This window comes from Berghia stephanieae, chromosome 5 (genome assembly GCF_034508935.2).
Source record: "Berghia stephanieae isolate SIO BIC M18660-M18661 chromosome 5, UCSD_Bste_1.3, whole genome shotgun sequence".
NCBI classification, from domain to species: domain Eukaryota; kingdom Metazoa; phylum Mollusca; class Gastropoda; order Nudibranchia; family Aeolidiidae; genus Berghia; species Berghia stephanieae.
The window spans coordinates 52,558,038-52,578,037 of NC_088364.1; the positions used below are offsets into that span (position 1 = coordinate 52,558,038).

Sequence of the window (20,000 nt, forward strand, 5' to 3'; positions counted from 1 at the left end):
AATAATGTAAAAATAAAGGCAAGGTGATATTATCACAATGATCTACCTTATATTCTTGGCTATTGAGAGTATGCGGTTCGACTAAGGGAGTTAATTTTGTGACATTTTACACAGTTTAGTCCCTTCATTGAAGCATATATTTCTTCAAAATGGCGACCAATCCTTTTACCACAATGGACACTGTATCTAAAAAAAGCTTGAATGCGTGAAAGACATTGATCCATTAATATCGGAAAACTGGACAAAGACTTATCAAGACTTATCCTCCAATCACGTACCATCAATATCTATCTATCTATCTATTATCATTATTATTATTATTATTATTATTATTATTATTATTATTATTATTATTATTATTAATTATTATTATTATTATTAATTATTATTATTATTATTATTATTATTATTATTATTATTATTATTATCATTATTATTATTATTATTATTATTATTGTTATTATTATTATTATTATTATTATTATTATTATTATTATTATTATTATTATTATTATTATATTATTATTATTATTATTATTATATTATTATTATTATTATTATTATTATTATTATTATGATGATGATGATGATGATGATGATGATGATGATGATGATTTTTCTTCTGATTCTTCTTCTTCTTCTTATTATTATTATTATTAGTATTATTATTAGTTTTATTATTGTTATTATTATTAATATTATTGTTATAATAATAATAATAATAATAATAATAATAATAATAATATAATAATAATAATAATAATACATCATCATCATCATCATAATAATAATAATAATCATCATCATCAGCATTATTATTATTATTATTATTATTATTATTATTATGATGATGATGATGATGATGATGATGATTAATATTATTATTATTATTATTTATGTGACCCTCCGCCCCGAACGGGGGTGGGGGGGGGGGGGGAGAGAGAGAGAGAGAGAGAGAGAGAGAGAGAGAGAGAGAGAGAGAGAGAGAGAGAGAGAGACTGCTTGTATGTGCATTGTAGAGGGTGGGAGCTAAATAGAATAAAGATATAAATATGTGTGTGTGTGTGTGTGTTTATGTGTGTGTTTGTATGTGTGAAAGAAACACGAGGGAGACAAAGAGAGAGAGAGAGAGAGCGAGGCTGGTAGACAAAGAAAGGGGGAAAAGGAGAGAGGGGGTGGAGCAAAGAATAGGTAGTGATAGTATAAGAAAGCCCTTCGTTTCAAAAGAAGTCAAAGTCAATCAATGGGAAACATATTGACCAATGAGATCGCAATTTAAAAAATGGGACTGGTCAAATGATTTGTTGCATTGTTTCCATTTTGAGTCAGATGACAGTTTGAAGAGGAGGGGGTGGGGCTTAATTTGTAATGACATACATGAAATCGTATAATTGAATCTTATTGTTTGAGCTGCAACCTCGAGTTATTTAGGACCTGCCATTCGTTATCACAACCCCGTGTGGTCAATTGTCATCTATTAAACTCTCCTCCCCTTTTTCTTTTGGTTCACTCCCATTGTTTATTGACTCAAAAGACCCCACCCTCCCTCCCATTCCCAATGAATACACGATAAAACGAACCTCTCCCTCTCTCTCTCTCCCTTCTCTCTCTTATTTATTTATTTTTTAAAATATATCTCTCTCCATCCATCTCTCTCTGTTTGTTACTGACTCTCTCTCTCTCTCTCATTCTTTCTCTCCCTGTCTGCCTGTCTGAAGGTCTATCTCTCTCTCTCTCTCAAGTAAACAACTACGCGATAGAAAGTTACAGTGCTCTTAGTGCAAGGGAAGTAACCGTGGATGGTAAATGCGTGACGTCATCGGTATACTCTCAATATAAACTGTGTTGTTGATAATTTTTTCAAATATTGTTCTTAGGTTTTGATGGCAAAAATTTATTGTAAAAACTTGGCACCTTGAACTGAAATTGTGACTCTACTCTGGTGTCTCCCATATGTAATCCAATTTTTCTAATTAGCACTGCAAAAAAGGAATAATGCAACCAATGCCAACATTACTTCTAAAGTTTAACGCATTTATCTGGCAAAACCTATACTTTAGCAGAGATGAAGTATGTCTGAATTATAACAAATTCATTATTAATCTTTAAACTTACGTGCAACATGATTTTGGAAACTCAAAATAATTGAGTGGTGAAGGGTAGCAATCTCTGTCAATCGTTGCCTGGGGATGACAATGTGTTGTGAATAATTATTGTTCAAAACAACCACCAGTCATCAAAATACTGCTTTGCCTTACTTTCGTGTCTGATGCTGTGGCATGTTTGTAACATTCAACACAAAATGATATAAAAATTAAGTCATTTTGAAAATTTGTGGAAAAGTTTTGTTTTCATCAGTATCTCTGGGATAATGAAAAATAATCTACCAGAGTATACTACTAAAATAACACCACTAATAGCTATTTAGAGTGTCTTTTTCGAGTTTTAATAAGACCCTTTGAGAGGCTACTTCTGCTTTCCAAAATAACATATTGATGTTTTTATTGAGTCAAATGATGATCATTTGGCGCTGCCTTCCCTACAATACAGGGATCCCGATATCTCAGTTGGTAGAACACTCGCTTCACACGTAATTGGACCAAAATCAATGTTTTTCCCTGTCCACCCAGCAGTATATGGATAGCTGGGTCTGTTACATCTGGCTGAAAGTGCTTCACGATAGACCAGCATCCTGTTTAGAGGGCAGCAAGCAATTGCTATTTTCCGTTTCACGCAAAAGAAACTGAAATAAACTTTGGGTCAATGGATCTTACAGCTCTGAAGGACTACTTCCCTATGTTACCAACCATAATGCTGAATTTGAATTATTTGATATTTAACGCAATTTGATTCATTGGCAAAAACAAAAGTCAGGCTGTCGACCATTATACAAAACATTTTTAAGACATTCGACATTCTGTTTGCAAGTCCATCATCCTCATTAAAGACTTAATAATTGTTAGTTAACAGTGCAAAAATATCAATCTGAAGTCAAAAATAAAATTTTCTTTTTCCTTTTTATTTGATGACCCTGACCATTATCGCATAGGTCTGTTTTGCTTACTCACTTCATGAACCAGTCTGTCAATTTCATCTGTAGTCACACCTATAGCAGTTGCTTCTCCTGCCACATCCAAAATCTCTCGTGTCATCTATGTTAAAAGATAAGACATATATATTATGTTTTTTAATCAAATGACAAGAGTAAGTATAGAAAAGCACAATTTAATTTTAAATCATTCTTTTCCATTTTTTAAATCACCCTTTAGCTTACATAAGGGGGTTTGATAGCTCAGTTGTTAAAGCACTCATCGAGCAAGCAAAGAGACCAGCTATTCCCCTGTGTTGTCTACTCCTTCTTTCTGATCCCTCTGTCCACCAAGAAATGACTGGGTAGCTGGGTCTATTAGACTTAGTGGAAAATATTTTGCTTTAGTCTAGCATCCCATCTTAAGGGTAGGGAAGTAACTTTTACTGTCTGTTTAATTTTAATAAATCAGGATCGAATCTGGCTCCATGGCTTTAATGGCTTTAAAGGATATCTTTGTCTATACCAAATGGGAGGGTGGGAATTGCTTGATCTCACTGAGTTGCAATATACTGAAAAACTTTCCTTCATCACAAAAAAAAGACATTTGTTTTAGACAATAAAGACTTCTTATATCTTATGGATACAAATGATTATTTTAAATGTAATTTAGGACTATTATTAAAAACCCTGTCATGAATAATGTTTTCATGGCATCACAGTAAAAATATGAGAAATATGAAATACCCCTCAAACAAAAACAACAAACCTTGCACACGACTCGCATAGCTTCCTGTTCCTCATCAGATAAAATTCGGATATTAGTGGTGCCTCGCATCTTTCGTTCACTCTCCGAAACACCTGAGTGGAAAAATGGGGAAAAATAGTCTTATCCAAAAGGAAGAACAGGAGTGATGTTTTAGTGTCATATCATACAGTCATTAAAAGTAAAAGGGACATAGACCAGAATGCAAATGACGTAAAACAACAAATATTAAAATAAATAAATAAATTTAAAAAAAAAAACAAACTAAAGAAGAAATAAACTGAAGCAAACTCACCTCTCACCTTTATCAATATAATATCTGTTTTGGTATTATTTCCACGCTGGTCCATATCTCTTTGTATTTTGCAAGTTATTGCTTACATTCTAGACTCATATATTAAATGAAACATTAATGTTGACAATGTGTTCAAATTAACAACATTAAACAGCCCTATAAAATATAAAGACTATGATTTTTACAGATTTAACAATAGTCAAAAAAATAAATTATAATGTGTATGTTTGATGTGAGGAATATGAAAATCTATGAAAACATTTTTAGGACATAGTAGCTTCAGAAAAGCAAAGACAGTCGAAATATATGTTTTAAAGTACAATGTGGACGAGTTCAAACAATGAATTTAAAAACATTTCAAGAAGTATCAATCTGTGGATCTAATCTGTGACCCCTCACAATCCCTAGCACATTATCCTCAAGATAGGCTTACAATTTATTAATTGATAATTCAAAACCTTCCTTCAGCAACAATTTACAAAAGAAATTAATTTCCCTCTCAATAAAGGACCTCCACCAAAGCCCTTAACAAATCCAAATAGTGCAGAGACATAAAGCCAAATGTGAGAAAGTAACAGATATGAAGAATAGAAGAGACAACAAATTATCACATATTAGCTTCTTCTCCAGTCCTAAAATATAGTGCAATCTGTCTGTAATGACATCATCGAGACCAGAAAAAAAATGCTGTTTTAGAGAGTTGTCCTTTTAACGGAGTAACCAAAAAATAGCGGGGGAGGGGGTGGGAAAGTAATTGACTATGGCTGTCCTTTCCAACCATCTACAGTGGCTATTTCAGTCGAAGTGAGCTAACATGATGCAAAGCACCAGGTAAGCTAGGTTTTTGTCTCGATTTGCCTAAGGAAAAAACATATCTCAACTGGTTCGGAGGGGACTGGATATTATTGGTCGGCCAATCAAGTGTTTTCATTAGCTAATGGATTTCAGTGGCAAGAAACCAAACGTTTTCATTGGACAAAAAAATTTCACCTTATTGATTTGAAGTTGACGATTGCCGCCATTTCAATGTCGCTAAACAAGGTTTTTACTAATATGTATGTTGTTATGATCAGTTTTTTAAATCACTACTGATATCGAAAACAATTCATGACTTGGGCACCATGTCACAATAGAGAAAATGTTGTTTTATTAAGCGGGCTGTACTGTAGAATTTGAGTCTATCCATAGATTACTTTCTCTAAACTAACCGGTTGGATGATCAGCATAATCAGGCCGTGGTATATGATCTGGGACTTGACGCATGGCACTCTGGTTGTGAGGGAAAAACAAAAAAGAGATATACCTTTGGTAAGTTTTGCTAATTGTAACAAATGGATTTATAGAAATAAAATGGTACATTCAAACAAAATAGTGTGACATCTGGTTATTTCGTTCAGATGAAAACACTTTAAAACGAGCTTTTATAAAGCGCAATATCCACTAAACGTGCTCAAAGCGCTTTACAAGGGGCCTCTGGCCAACAGCAACATTTAACATGTAGGACGGGACATGGCGCCTATTAGGCGGTATTATAATTTTTTCGGACAGGGACAATGCTGTTAACGACCAGGTACTCATTTTACACTTGAGTACAGTGAGAGACTGTGAGTAAAGAGCCTTCTCCAAAGACTCAACTATGCGCCAATCGAGGCTCGAACCCAGGACCTCCCGATCCGAAAGTGAGTGTCACACCACAAGACTACATAGCCGCACATATATACATAATATATACATACATATATACATACTTTCTTAATATTAATCATAACAATAAAACATATTACTATTTTCAAAAGATTCTAATATTGTTAATAGGTGAGGAACTCATTAGATCTAAAACAGATAGAAAGGGAATGGGGGAGAGAGAGATGGAGAAAAGAGAGTGAGAGAGAGAGAAAGAGAGAGAGAGAGAGAGAGAGAGGGGGGTGGAGAGACGAGAAAGAGAGGGAGAGAGTGGGGGAGGAGACAGAGAGAGGGAGTTAGTGAAAGAGGAGAAAGAGAGAGATTTTGTGATAAGGAGAGAGAGAGAGAGAGAGAGAGAGAGAGAGAGAGAGAGAGAGAGAGAAGAAAGAAAGAAAAAGAGAGAGAGAGTCAGTGAGAGAGAGAGAGAGAGAGAGAGAGAGAGAGAGTCAGTGAGAGGAGAGAGAGAGAGAGAGAGAGAGAGAGAGAGAGAGAGAGAGAGAGAGAGAGACCGCATGCAAAAGGATTATTCTATTATGCTTTATATGGAGTTGATAATAAATTTCTCTTAATTAAAGCATATTCTTATCAAACAGAACATACCAATGGAGCTGGTCTAAGTTTTCCTGTGAAACAAAAACCAGGCCATGGATTATATCTGCCGCTGTCAGTTTGATCTTCTCCCTCTAAAATCAAGGAATAGAGAGAAAAAATCCAGATGAAGTGAAATGAAACTCATGATAAACAGCAAACGAAATTGAAGACTTCAAAAATAATAAATCAACATCAAACCAAATAAATGCTTATCCACACCAGAAATCAGATGAGCTCTATAGCCCTTGGTCCTGTGCAATGATGTAAAAATTGGATGTGGTCATTCCAAATAGATAAATCATTCATTAAATAAATGAAAGGCCAAATAAACGAATAAAAAAAAAAAAAAATAAATTGAGCGTGTACATAGCGCAATATCCACTACACATGCTCAAAGCGCTTTACAAGGGCCAACAGCAACACAGGACGGGACACGATGCCTATTAGAAGGCGATACAATTTTTTCGGACAGAGACAATGCTGTTAAAGGTCAGGTTCTCATTTTACACTTGAGTACAGTGAGAGAATGTGAATAAAGAGCATTTTTCAAGGACTCAACTATTTTAGACTGTGAATGTTGGGTACCTACTAAGAGGGTGTCTGCCTTACATATTTTTGACTGTACTCAATCTTTTAAAACAATTACAAAACGTTCTGAAGTTGTAAGAACGGGTTATTTATACTACTTATACTTTAGGTACACTATACTCGGGTTATACTTACTGGCCTTTTTGTGCAATTTCTTGTGCTCCCCCCATGATCCTTTGAAGCAATCCTGAAACATATGCAGTCATATACCTTCATAAATCATCACAAGAGTGGAATGTGAGTGTGTGTGTGTTTGTGTGTGTGTGTTTGTGTGAGAGAGAGAGTGAGAGAGAGAGAGTGAGAGAGAGAGAGAGAGAGACAGAGAGAGAGAGAGAGAGAGGGAGGGAGAGAGAGAGAGAGAGAGAGAGAGAGAGAGAGAGAGAGAGAGAGAGAGAGAGAGAGAGAGCATTATAGCTATAAACAATAGAGCACGAATATAAAGAACAAACACATCAACCCGACCTTATACTTAATATCTCAGGAAGTAAAAGTTAAAGTTGTATGAGTGTGAATGAGTGAGGGAAACTGATGAAAAGTAAAACATTAAAAACAAGCCTACCTGGGAGCAGAAAAATGATCCAGGAATTCCTAGTTTTATACACGTCGGACATTGCAATTTCGAAGCTTTTCCACAGCCAGGAGATTCGCAAATACGTGTTGCTACCGACATCCTCCAGCGAACGACTGTATTGTTATTCTAGCCCTTACTCAATCCCAAAGCCAAAGCCTACCTTGCGACTTGCGGCTGCCACTACATTATCGAAGAAAAAATTCTTATTACAGTTACTTCCCTTCATGCAAACGGGGATCCTTCCTTAAATTAAATTTCATTGCATGTAATTTATGCAAAAAATTAGACTGATTATGAGATTCCATAAATATATCAATTTGATATTAATGATACACTCAAATTATAAATTGTGAGAAATTAATAAGAATATAGGCTACATTTGTATTCAATTAATTAACTTATTAACTATCCCTTTAGATAGTCAATAGTACTTCCGGCAACATCATGGCGTCGTCCACTACTCCGAAAATGAAACGATCTCTCTCTGTAACAGAAGATGGGGCAGGTGAGACATTCATAATATGAGATAAATTAAAGTTGTGGCAACAATTAACTTGATAACCCATTAATACTATAAAGGGACCTCCTTGAACTTTGTGAGTAACACAAACTCTAACCATTAGACTAGAGTGAGCCGCTATGGAAGAGAGAGAGAGAGAGAGAGAGAGAGAGAGAGAGAGAGAGAGAGAGAGAGAGAGAGAGAGAGAGAGAGAGAGAGAGAGAGAGAGAGAGAGAGAGAGATCGTCTGCTAACTCAGATTCTGTCAGCAGACTACTGTTGAGAGAAGGCTTATTTTTATGCACCTCCGTTGACGGTGTATCTTAACGGATCGTTTTTATACACCTCCGTCACGCATGCGTATTCCACCCAATTTCATTCGCGATATTGTGTTTCTGTATTTGGACATGGCGAAAGTTATATTGTGACATCTGTAGTAGTAGAGAGGTGGGCCTTTGGCCTACCAACCTCCGCTGCACGTCCAACTCGCCTTGAGCATGCATTCACGTAAAATATAAAGATTTTTTTTAAAAACCTACCTCTGTTTCAAAAACTAGCATCTTTCACCTTTCTAAGAAACATTTTGATTTTTCAGAACTTTAGTTCGTTAAAAAATACCGGCCAATCTGACCCGTTGAGTCGAATGAAAACGAAATTTTGTTGTTTACACGGTTCAAAGGAAATGCCGTAAATAAGCTTTCATGGACTTCCTGTGTTGTTATTACAGTGTCACGTGACCGTTTTGAGAAATTTGTCGTCTGCTACAAATAATTAGACCGGTAGGGGGTAGATATTTTCGTTGGAGCAGAGAAAAAGTGATTATTATTTCTTGGACTTGTAGAGAGGCCTAGGGTCCACCAGCAGTCAAGTTTATTGAATAAAAGAAAAAAAGGCCTTTTTACTGCACTAATGCACCAAATTGCATACCTATCTATGGACACTTTGTTCCGTATCTTTTTCCCAATAAACTTTTTTAAAAACCTGGGGCCAGGGTTGCTAGTTTGGCCTACTGGTGGCCAAATTTGAGAAATTTGGCCTTTTCCCAAGCCATTTGGCCTTTTCCCAAGCCATTTGGCCTCCCAAAATTTGGTTTGGCCACTTGGCCTCCTGTAACCAACTTTTTGGCTTCCTCTGACTTTCCCCGTTATATCGTTTTACTCTGGTACCGGTAAAACTTATTTTATTTGGCAATCTAAATATCTACATGCAACACGTGCTAACGCCACAGATTGCATTTGCTAATGCTTCTATATATACGAATTTTCCTTATCCTATCTAAATTGTTTAACAAATCTAAAGAGTTTTCGCGAGGCTAAGGTGGGTTTGGTGGTATTTGGGCTCCTGCCGAGGAATCTGGCCTCTTGCTATAGCTAGTTTGGTCTCTTACTCAAAAATGATCTGGCAACCCTGCCTGGCTAGGCGGTACCTTGATAACAACAAGATATGAAGTGAGTAGAAAAGTGCCAGAAGACAATAGAGAATAAAAAAATTTTTTCCCGCGGCGGTGGTGGGGTTTGAACCTGCGACCTTATTGGTACGACAACTCCGCCTGGCAGGTGAGAGCGTGGCTCTACCTTGTGAGCTATCCACGAACACAAAAATATTCGTTTCAAACCCAAAGTCATTTCTAGATCCCTCTCTCACCCACTTCTTGAGATCGCCGATTCGTTCGCCACCATCGCGAAGTAATTTTGACCAGCAGTTAAGCTTAATAGCCAATATTCTCATCACAAACATATAACATAGAAACGATTGAGACATTGAGTATGCTCCGGTGTATGGGGTGAATTTTTAATTCAGAAAAGTGAGTGGAGCAGGCACTTATGTTGGTAACAACAAGATATGAAGTGAGTAGAAAAGTGCCAGAAGACAATAGAGAATAAAAAAATTTTTTCCCGCGGCGGTGGTGGGGTTTGAACCTGCGACCTTATTGGTATGACAACTCCGCCTGGCAGGTGAGAGCGTGGCTCTACCGTGTGAGCTATCCACGAACACAAAAATATTCGTTTCAAACCCAAAGTCATTTCTAGATCCCTCTCTCACCCACTTCTTGAGATCGCCGATTCGTTCGCCACCATCGCGAAGTAATTTTGACCAGCAGTTAAGCTTAATAGCTTAAAAAAAAAATTTTTTTTATTCTCTATTGTCTTCTGGCACTTTTCTACTCACTTCATATCTTGTTGTTACCAACATAAGTGCCTGCTCCACTCACTTTTCTGAATTAAAAATTCACCCCATACACCGGAGCATACTCAATGTCTCAATCGTTTCTATGTTATATGTTTGTGATGAGAATATTGGCTATTAAGCTTAACTGCTGGTCAAAATTACTTCGCGATGGTGGCGAACGAATCGGCGATCTCAAGAAGTGGGTGAGAGAGGGATCTAGAAATGACTTTGGGTTTGAAACGAATATTTTTGTGTTCGCGGATAGCTCACACGGTAGAGCCACGCTCTCACCTGCCAGGCGGAGTTGTCGTACCAATAAGGTCGCAGGTTCAAACCCCACCACCGCCGCGGGAAAAATTTTTTTTATTCTCTATTGTCTTCTGGCACTTTTCTACTCACTTCATATCTTGTTGTTACCAACATAAGTGCCTGCTCCACTCACTTTTCTGAATTAAAAATTTACCTTGATAACAGAAAGGATACCCACCCAATTTCGCGAGGAATTAATCATGAAAACAATTAGGATATAATTTCAACACAACTTTTGAAATTCATCAAGGATTGTCCATTACCGAATGTTTTTTGATAGAAAACAAATGCATCTTCAAATCTAAACTGCTTTTGACGGTAAGCGGTAAGTTTTTTATTTATTTTTCGGTCCAAACGAATGATTTATCCTGGTATAGAAGCTAAGTATTGGTAACACCGGCGCAGCTCTCTAGTAGGCACTTGCAAGAAGTAGCTCTTGTGAGTTGAAAACAGGCGAGGATTTCTGTTTCCGTTTTTGAGGGGGAAAAATTTAGGAGTGATTTTAAAATGTTCATTCTTCTTTCTCAATGGAATGAAATGGCATGTATTATATGTCATTGGAAAGGGCATAAAATTCTACATACAATGATGCTAATATTATTATCTTCTAATAGGCAGTTTAGTGAGCAGCAGCAGTGGCAGTCAAATTTTGACCCAACTCGCCCATAGGAAAGTTGTGACTGGAAATTGCCGTTCGCGTTTTGGGGGGTTCAATTAAAGATGCATAACTTCGTTATAAAGAGGAATATCGCAGATATTTTGGTATCATTATTTTCGTCTTTCAATTTCCTTTTAAATGGTGCCAATTAAGGAAAAATCCATTAATAATTTCAGAAGTTATATGAAGTTAAAATTTGGCAATTTTCAAATGCATTTATTTCTTTATTTACCGCGTGTGTTTTTAAAATTTAAACGCTTGTTTTTAGAATAACATCTAAACTTTATTCATGCCAAATTTCAGGGCTCTATATCGATGCGCAGACACCTTTTAACTCTGCGCCGAAATGCCTTGTTTACATTATCTTCTCATCATGGCTGCCGGGCGATATCGATATTCATATCGATATTTTAAATTTAGTTATGTATTATGTTAAATTTAGTCCATAATATTTTCAGTACTATTATTTACTATGTTTTTATTTTGAAATACATACTTTCCAACTTTATTTATAGGCATTTTATAGTTTTTGTTTTAAAAGTTCGTATATTTTTTCTCTTTGTGAAATCCAATATTAATAATATCGATATTTTAAAAATACCAATTGCTTTAATTTAATTTTATTTTACTTTGCCATCAAGTCATCAAGTTTCTTTCCCATATGTTTAGATATGTTTGTTATCATTTGTATCCATATTCTAAAGGCCTTAGCCTTAATAATTATTATGGTAAGAAGTTCTATTAGTTTTGACCCCCCCATACATTGAGAGAGAAAGGGGGGGGGGGGGATAAAATTATATTAATTGTCAGTTCAAATGATGTAATAGCAATAAACCCAAAGTGGTTCAGCATAATTTGTTAAAGTATTTAAAGCCAGAACTTTCCTTCTAATTATAATAGGGAATCTGTTTCAATTTATTTGAACTTTTTCAATCTACCATTTTATTTATATGCAATTAAATTGCCATAGGTAAAAATAAACTCATTATGTCATTACACAACATGTTTATATCTTTTCATTTAGATACTCTGAAACCCTTTTTTATTCTCTATGTATTAAATCAAAGAGGGGAATTATTTGCAATTGTTTCAGTGAGATATTGGGGATAAATCCAAAAGTGATATAGCAAATTGTTTCTTACGTCTAGCCGAGTTTTTGATTATGTAACATTTGCGTCATATTATGTAATAATGTGTTAATTTGAAATGTTTATCTTCCTCTTTATTAATGTAAATGCATTGTCCTCGATAAGACGAACATTTTGGTATACAATATATGATAAGAACTCCATATTGACTGTTTTAACCATTTTTTATTAACATCACGCGATTTCGGTCACAACTTTGCAATGGTAATTTTGGGGTAAAAACGGTCTGAAATTTCAGACTTTGAACTGCCGTAACTACATTTCTAATCAAGATAGAAACAAAATTCAAACTGTTTTGTAATCTGTGTTGCCAGCTCTTTCATATGACATTGGTTTCAAGTGTGTGAGGTACATTTAGAATTTCTATTAAACTCCCTACTTCTAATATCATGATTTTGAGAAATCTTTGTGTAAAGAGAATATATGTGTTTAAACGCTTATAACTTTTAAACCAGAGATGGTCCTTCTTAATAAAAAAAAGTCCTTCTGAGATACATATTAAAGTAGCTTCTCTAAAAATTTCAGAGCAAAATATGTTTGCACTCAAAAGTTAGAGCTCCCCAAAAAACAGTAATTGGCCTCGATTGTTTACAGAAGCTGCCATTTTCTTATACTGATTCACTTCCTGTCGTCTGCTGCGTTTGAGAGATAACTTCGTCAATCCACATCAAAACTTTACATCTTTATATCTTACAATATATTCCATTTATGGAAGTTATTTTTGTTTTAAATTATTCAATTAATTGGCGTTTTCATGTCCATGCATTCATTTTATAATTTACAATTCTCTTCCTTTTTTTTCCGATTGATTTTTCACTGTTGATTTTGACGTTTTTCATCCTTTGACGGACATCTGTCCAATTTAGGGGAACGGGGGAGCGGAAGTTTTTAAAATCACCTATTTTCGATCATTTTAAACACTAATACACCACCTCAAACATTTATCAGTCCATATCTCTGCTTTTATGAGGTCTATTTTCATTTTGAAAAGTTCAAAGTGAACAACTAAATGACGCCGATTCAGTGGTGTATTTGGTCTATCTACATGTGAATAAATATTTAATTGTCGACTTTTCCAAAATTCCAATAGGTCATTCATTTGCATGTCGTGATCTATTTTTCCTTGATTTCAGCTGTTTCAGCTCTAAATTATACCTTTCTCTCTCAATAAATAAATATTTTTCTGTTTGCACTGTATTACAGAGATGTTGAATTACCACATGTAAAATTTCAAAGTTGTATCTGAAGCCGTTTCTGAATTATACTTGATTATCCATTGGGTTGCTGTGTTTTGGTCACATATTTTCCTTTAAGCTTCTATAGAGATTTTTCACCACATAAAAGGTCATAACTTTTTAACTAGTTGAGATAGAGCGATCATTTTTTCACTTTAGTAAATGTTTCACTCCCCTTTATTTTTCTACGCCAAATTAATACCGATATCACTATTTTGAAAAATTCTTGCAAGTGCCTATCTGTAGGCTGTAGGATGTTTTTGTTAATAAATTTATTATATAAAAATAATAATAATTTAAAAAATCGAAATATAAAACCAGAAAATAGAAGTTGCATTTAAGGTAAAATAATGTTTTAGAAAGACCTTATTAAATGTGATGAACAGTCGGGTGGCTCCGTAGCGCTGCGGAGCCACCTGACTGTTCATCACATTTAATAAGGTCTCCAACCTTGAAATTTGAAAGTACCGGGTTCGATTCCCATTGTTGACTTTTTCTTTTTTTTTGAGTTACTTTGTTTTTGTTTGCTTTTTTTTTTTTTCAAAAACATTATATCATGTTTTTAAAAAACTTCGATTTTAATTTTCTAAAATTAGTTATTTATTTGAGATCAGTATTTGTGTGCCATGTTTCTTTTTACTTTTGATTTTTAAAATTATTGTTATTCTTTAATTTATTATCATTGTACATCGGTAATCACTAAGCAACAATAATGTTGATAATAATAATAATGATAATAATAATAATAATGATAATGATAATAATAATAATGATAAGAAGAAGAAAAAGAAGAAGAAAAGGAAGAAAAGGGAGGAGGAGGGAAGAAGACAATATAATTTCATCTTTACGAAAACCTCATATTTACATACTATAAAATTATAGAAGAATCACTGTTGATAAAAAAAAAAAACTTCTCTAAATTAGCATGAGAAATGGGATTCAAAAATATATTGAAAAGAATGGAAAATGATTGCGATTTAATGATGACGACATGTAATGAATGGAGTGACGACAACATAAGTTGTAAAAGTTATAGTATAGGCCTTTGTGTGATAATGGTTATTGACAGAGGTACCTAATAAAAATAATATTAGTCATTTGTCCACAATGGGGTGGGGGGGGGGGGGGTGTTCTAAAATGGTCAAAATGTGTCCAATTGGTTTCAGGCAAGAGGATTCGAACCCACTCTCACATGACAAGACTGCACCCTGAATGTAGCGTCTTTTAAAATTGTATAAACCGCTAGTCCTTCCTGACTGGTTAATACTGGTAAAGTTTTTAAAACAGCCAAACCTTTGAAGTGTTTTAACTTGAGGGGTGTCGACTTCAAGCAGGAACTAAATATACTTTCATTGTTTGATCAACTACCAGATCTCTATATTATGTCTCTGTTTGAAATAAAAATTTCAAGACATACAACCTAACCTGCCCACTGATGATAGAAAACGGGCTGTACTGTACTGTAAAAATAAATTAGGCAAAAGCACAAATTATATGTAATAAAAATGACAGTACCGTAAAAATCGCCACGAGAATTGTCTTTACATTAATTGTTTGTTAACTTTAGCTTTAGATCTAAATATGTTAAATGAAATTGATTTTAATTTCATTCACCTTCTCTAGATCTGTACGTCTAAATATCGTGAAAAATATGTGAAGTTTTGTGGATACTGCAAAAAGACGCATTTACATACATTTATAACTATAACTGTGAACAGAACTGCATCAACGCCGTAAGAATAGCCATGAGAACTGTCTTTACGGGACTAAAAATAGCTCCGTCAACCATCTTTATGGGACTGTAAAAACAGCCACTGCGTTAACTTGAACTTTACTTTAATTTAATACTTTAAAATTTTGATTTTATTCATGCCATTAAATTTATTTTACTTTTCTGACTTGTGCACTGCTAGTTTCAAAGAACTACTATGGTCATGAGTAATGATAAGCATACACAATAAAGTGCAGGGCTTGCTGGCTGTGAGAGAGAGAGAGAAAGAGAGAGAAAGAGAGAGAGAGAGAGAGAGAGAGAGAGAGAGAGAGAGAGAGAGAGAGAGAGAGAGAGAGAGAGAGAGAGAGTATTGATGAATGGATGTGTTATTTTATTATACTTTTTTATTTTACATTAAATTGCAATCGGATATTGGTTTTGTCATTATTTAAAGTTTCATAAGATGTGTATGGCAATAACTTGACAGAAAATCTGAGAAATTAATGTTTAATTGTGTTAATAGAGCTATCATAATGAAAAAGTACAAAAGCACAATGGTCACCACTCAATAATTCACTAGTGTTACTTGGTTACTAGCTTGAGTTGCTTAGTATGAAGATATGAATGTAAGTGGTGGATGAATGAGTTTGAACTCTGGATAATGTATGTGACAGGAGAATAATAGAAGAAAAAAGTTATGTCTATTCTTTCTTAAACTTAATAAGATTCCCTGGTTTTATTTTTATCAGCGTAAACTTGTTTTATTTTTCATGTTTTTTTTTTTCTCAAAAAAATTCTTGACAGTTAGCAGACAGTGGTTTCACACCCCCTCCCAACCAAAAGACTCTTTCATTCCCATTTCATTTGATAGCCAACCATTTGTGACCCAGTTGTCTCAAAACTCAAAACGGTAATGTTGGGGTGATTTTGATGCAAAATGTTAATTTTATGATAAGAAATATGGAACTTGAGTTACTTATATATTTGTCCTATTGAAAACAATATATAGGCATGGTTTCTTAAAGTGACAAAAACGCAGACAGATGTGTAGTAATCTGCAATTTTGGAGTCAGAGGAGGAATTTCCTCCTTTTTTGGCCTCTTCCACAAGCTCTGCCAATATACTGCTTTTCAGCTAATTTTTGCGAAATTTTTGTTCACTTTTCAATTCGGCGACTCTTTTTATAAATGATCGATGAAGACATCTGGACTGTGTGAGTATCAATGTGTTATAGGCTGGTAACCTCAGCATTCTGTTTTCTCATGCCCGTTGTTTAAAAGGAAGGAAGAATGCCAGTATTTACTGGGGACCTGCAAAAGTTGGAAGTTAAACTACATTGCTGAAGTATTGAAGAGGTTTATTGGAAATTAAGCTGAAGGTCAACATATTACTAAATTTTCCATTTTTTAAATTTCTAGCTCCACAAAAGAATCCAAGATCGGATAAAAGTAGATCATGCCCCTATCTTGATACCATCAACAGGTATGCATCCCCTTTTTTTCATTTTTTTTTCATAATCCTTCCGTTTTTCTCTTGAAGATCATATATAGCTCCAAAACTTGTCATTAAGCTGAACTTCTTCTTCTTCTTCTTCTTCTTCTTCTTCTTCTTCTTCTTCTTCTTCTTCTTCTTCTTCTTCTTCTTCTTCTTCTTCTTCTTCTTCTTCTTCTTCTTCTTCTTCTTCTTCTTCAGAATTTCTTCTTCTTCTTCTTCTTCAGAATGAACAGATTCAGTCATACTGTTTATATGCAAATCAAACAGAAAAGGTACATTATAATGTTATATTCCTGATAGTGATAGTCCTGAGCATCTTTAAACGTCTCAATATTACTAAAAAAAACGTTTACCAGCATGTAGGTTGTTCCATAAGCGGAAATTAATTTGGAAAATTAAGTAAAGACGACTGTCGACATCAGGTAGAGGAATATTTAAAACTTGATACCCGGGCTGCCTAGTTAGTCTTTTCTTTACACTTCATTTGGTACTGATCTACTAGTTTCTCTAAAAGTTATAAGGCCATTAAATCCTTTGTACAGAGTTGTTATTTTGGCCCTATTCTGTACTTCATGAAGAGATGACCATCCTAATTGTTTCATTTGTGCATCTGTAATACCACTTATCAATGAGTAATATTATATATTTGTAACGTATTTCAATGCATTCTTCTTTACTTTTTACTTTTAAAAAAAAATGGTATCTTGGATCCCAGACTGATCATTCATAGTCCAATATTGGTTTAACTATGGTCATATCATTTATCTTTTAATTGATTTTGGTTAGCTTGATGTGTTACATTTGATAAATCCTAGGGCAGAATTCGCCTCTTAACACATATTTATTTAGTTTTGTCCATTGAAGTTTGCTATCAATAATTCGTCTCTTTTAGAATTTTGTAATTGAATAAAATATTAAGTTGATTTTTATCGGTTGGATTTTATTATTAATTCTCAAAACATGGCATTTATCAAGATGGGAGTTCCATTTTCCATTTCTTTCCCCACAATTGCAAAAGGTCTATCTGCAAACTTTTCTTATAGTTTTTAATGTGTATTTTTCTACCCTCGTTTTTGAATAATCTTTAGCTTTGTGACTAAGGATAAAAGTTGCCAACTTTTTTTTAGAATGCTGAATTGTATGTTTCTTTTTGTATGATAAAGAACTGAACAAGTGTGTATGAAAGGTGCCAGACAAAGCAAGAAAGAAAAATACAAGAATAAAAACTATCCCAAAAAATCAGTCGACCCCCAGTCGAGGTCGACTGATTTTCTTGTATTTTTCTTTCTTGCTTTGTCTGGCACCCTTTATACACACTTGTTCAGTTCTTTACCTTACACCGGTGCTTGCACCTTAATTTCTTAATTCTTTTTGTATGGTGTATCACTGCATTTTCAAATACAATGCTCTTTAACTTTTTGGGTTACAACAACTCATCATATTTTCTAGCATTCTCTGTTTCTCTTTTATTCTCGTGCAAATTGAGAATGAAACTTAATGATGGTTGTTTTTGCTACATTTCAATTCTAGTCACTAAATTAAACAATGATAATAAAATTGAGTTTGATGATAGTGATGGAATTTGAAAATGAATAATGATACAGTAAAACAATAGATGGTGTGCCGAACATCATTCATTTCCTCATAAAATGCCCATTTTCACTGTGAAAAGTAATATTTTACTCAATGCTTTTGACAATTAACATTGTTGTTTAATGTTATATATTTTATATTATATCTTTTATGCCTTCATTTTTTATTTATTTCAGATCAGTCCTTGACTTTGATTTTGAGAAATTGTGTTCAGTCTCATTGTCCCACATCAATGTATATGCTTGCATGGTGTGTGGCAAGTACTTTCAAGGTAAAATATACCATCTTGCAGTTATTTTATTCTCTCCCCCCCCCTCCTCTTTATTTTCAGTGTGAAATTGCAAGTACTATTTTATTTAAATCCTTAAATGACATATATGCATTTAGTCTTAAACCTTGTAGAAGTTCACTACTATCTTTCCTAAACATTGTTGGTAGTCTTTACTCCTGAGTTAAATTAGTAAAATATAGTTATTATTTTTCAAAGGAAAATAATATTTACTCTTTATGAAGGCTCTGTTTCTAAATAATTTTATTTATTTTTTTTTACTTTGGTAGGTCGAGGTAACAACACCCATGCTTACACACACAGTGTATTTGAAGGCCATCATGTGTTCCTCAACCTACAGACACATCAGTTTTACTGCTTGCCAGACAACTATCAAATCATCGACTCATCTTTAGATGACATCATTGTAAGTTCAATTTGTTATTATAATTTACTCCACGTCAGAGAGATGGTGTCATCAATTTTGATCAAAGTGTTGTAAATTGAAATTTATCAATTACTTTTTTTTTTTACTCTTTGTTGTTTATGAATGTGAACTGTCATATCTGTCACTTTGAAATTGTTTTGAATTATGGATTGCTAGGATTAAAAATTTGATCATAATAATACAATTAAAACTTCCAGGGTTTTTCTCATTGCATAAACCATTACACTTGCTCCATTAATAGGAATTGTGAATTTTTATTACTGTTTTTTTTTCTTTCTTAAACATTTTTTTCAGTATGTTTTGAATCCTACTTTTAAAGACAGCATGATCAGAAAACTAGACCAGAATCCCAAGCTGTCAAGAGCTTTTGATGGAACGACTTATTTGCCTGGTATAAATTGCATTAATTGTTGCATATTATATTTGAAGCCAATACACATAAAAAATAATTTAAAAAAACGATTGATTTCAATTATTCTTCATAATTCAGTGAACTTAGTCTTTGTCTTTGATTCTTTTTGTTCTAGACCGTCAAGAGAAAGCGATAAATTGTTAAAATTTATTCTGTCTTTTTGTTTTATTGGGTTAAAGACTTCAGATTTTAACTTTTATTCATTTATTTATTTGTTTGTTTGTTGTTTGTTTCTTTATTTATTTGAAGATGGGGAGTTGATCAAATTGATCAGATACCTACTCTTACTTAGATAGTCATCGTGCCAGAAATCCAATAATATCTACAATAAAAATGATGATTTTGACGTCTTATAGAGACATCATCATCATGCACCATTAATGGGGGTGGTTGGCAATTATTTTCTTTTTTTTTTTTTTCAGAGGGTAAGGGAGAGGAGTGCTCTTCAAGAAGTGCACCTTTTGTGCATGCTTAAATATATGCATAATTAAGTATATAAACTGTTGATAGATAGAGACAATGAGAAATTGCAGCC

General features: G+C 34.0%; 2 protein-coding genes across 2 annotated transcripts in view; one reads left to right on the forward strand and one right to left on the reverse strand.

Annotated features, from left to right (window-relative positions):
* Nucleotides 1-7,712, reverse strand: part of LOC144973172 (methionine aminopeptidase 1-like) — a 14,760-nt gene extending 7,048 nt beyond the window's left edge. Inside the window, exons 1-7 of the mRNA XM_078915295.1 lie at nucleotides 7,511-7,712; nucleotides 7,087-7,138; nucleotides 6,373-6,455; nucleotides 5,298-5,358; nucleotides 3,798-3,889; nucleotides 3,069-3,152; nucleotides 2,116-2,183 (exon numbers count right to left, since the gene is read on the reverse strand). Of these exons, the coding sequence (XP_078771421.1) occupies nucleotides 2,116-2,183; nucleotides 3,069-3,152; nucleotides 3,798-3,889; nucleotides 5,298-5,358; nucleotides 6,373-6,455; nucleotides 7,087-7,138; nucleotides 7,511-7,621 (551 nt within the window). The 5' untranslated portion in view covers nucleotides 7,622-7,712. The remainder of the gene's footprint in view (nucleotides 1-2,115; nucleotides 2,184-3,068; nucleotides 3,153-3,797; nucleotides 3,890-5,297; nucleotides 5,359-6,372; nucleotides 6,456-7,086; nucleotides 7,139-7,510) is intronic.
* A 232-nt stretch (nucleotides 7,713-7,944) lies between these two features.
* Nucleotides 7,945-20,000, forward strand: part of LOC144973173 (ubiquitin carboxyl-terminal hydrolase 39-like) — a 22,043-nt gene continuing 9,987 nt past the window's right edge. Inside the window, exons 1-5 of the mRNA XM_078915296.1 lie at nucleotides 7,945-8,027; nucleotides 16,669-16,732; nucleotides 18,514-18,608; nucleotides 18,896-19,032; nucleotides 19,348-19,444. Coding sequence (XP_078771422.1) covers nucleotides 7,967-8,027; nucleotides 16,669-16,732; nucleotides 18,514-18,608; nucleotides 18,896-19,032; nucleotides 19,348-19,444 — 454 coding nt within the window. The 5' untranslated portion in view covers nucleotides 7,945-7,966. The remainder of the gene's footprint in view (nucleotides 8,028-16,668; nucleotides 16,733-18,513; nucleotides 18,609-18,895; nucleotides 19,033-19,347; nucleotides 19,445-20,000) is intronic.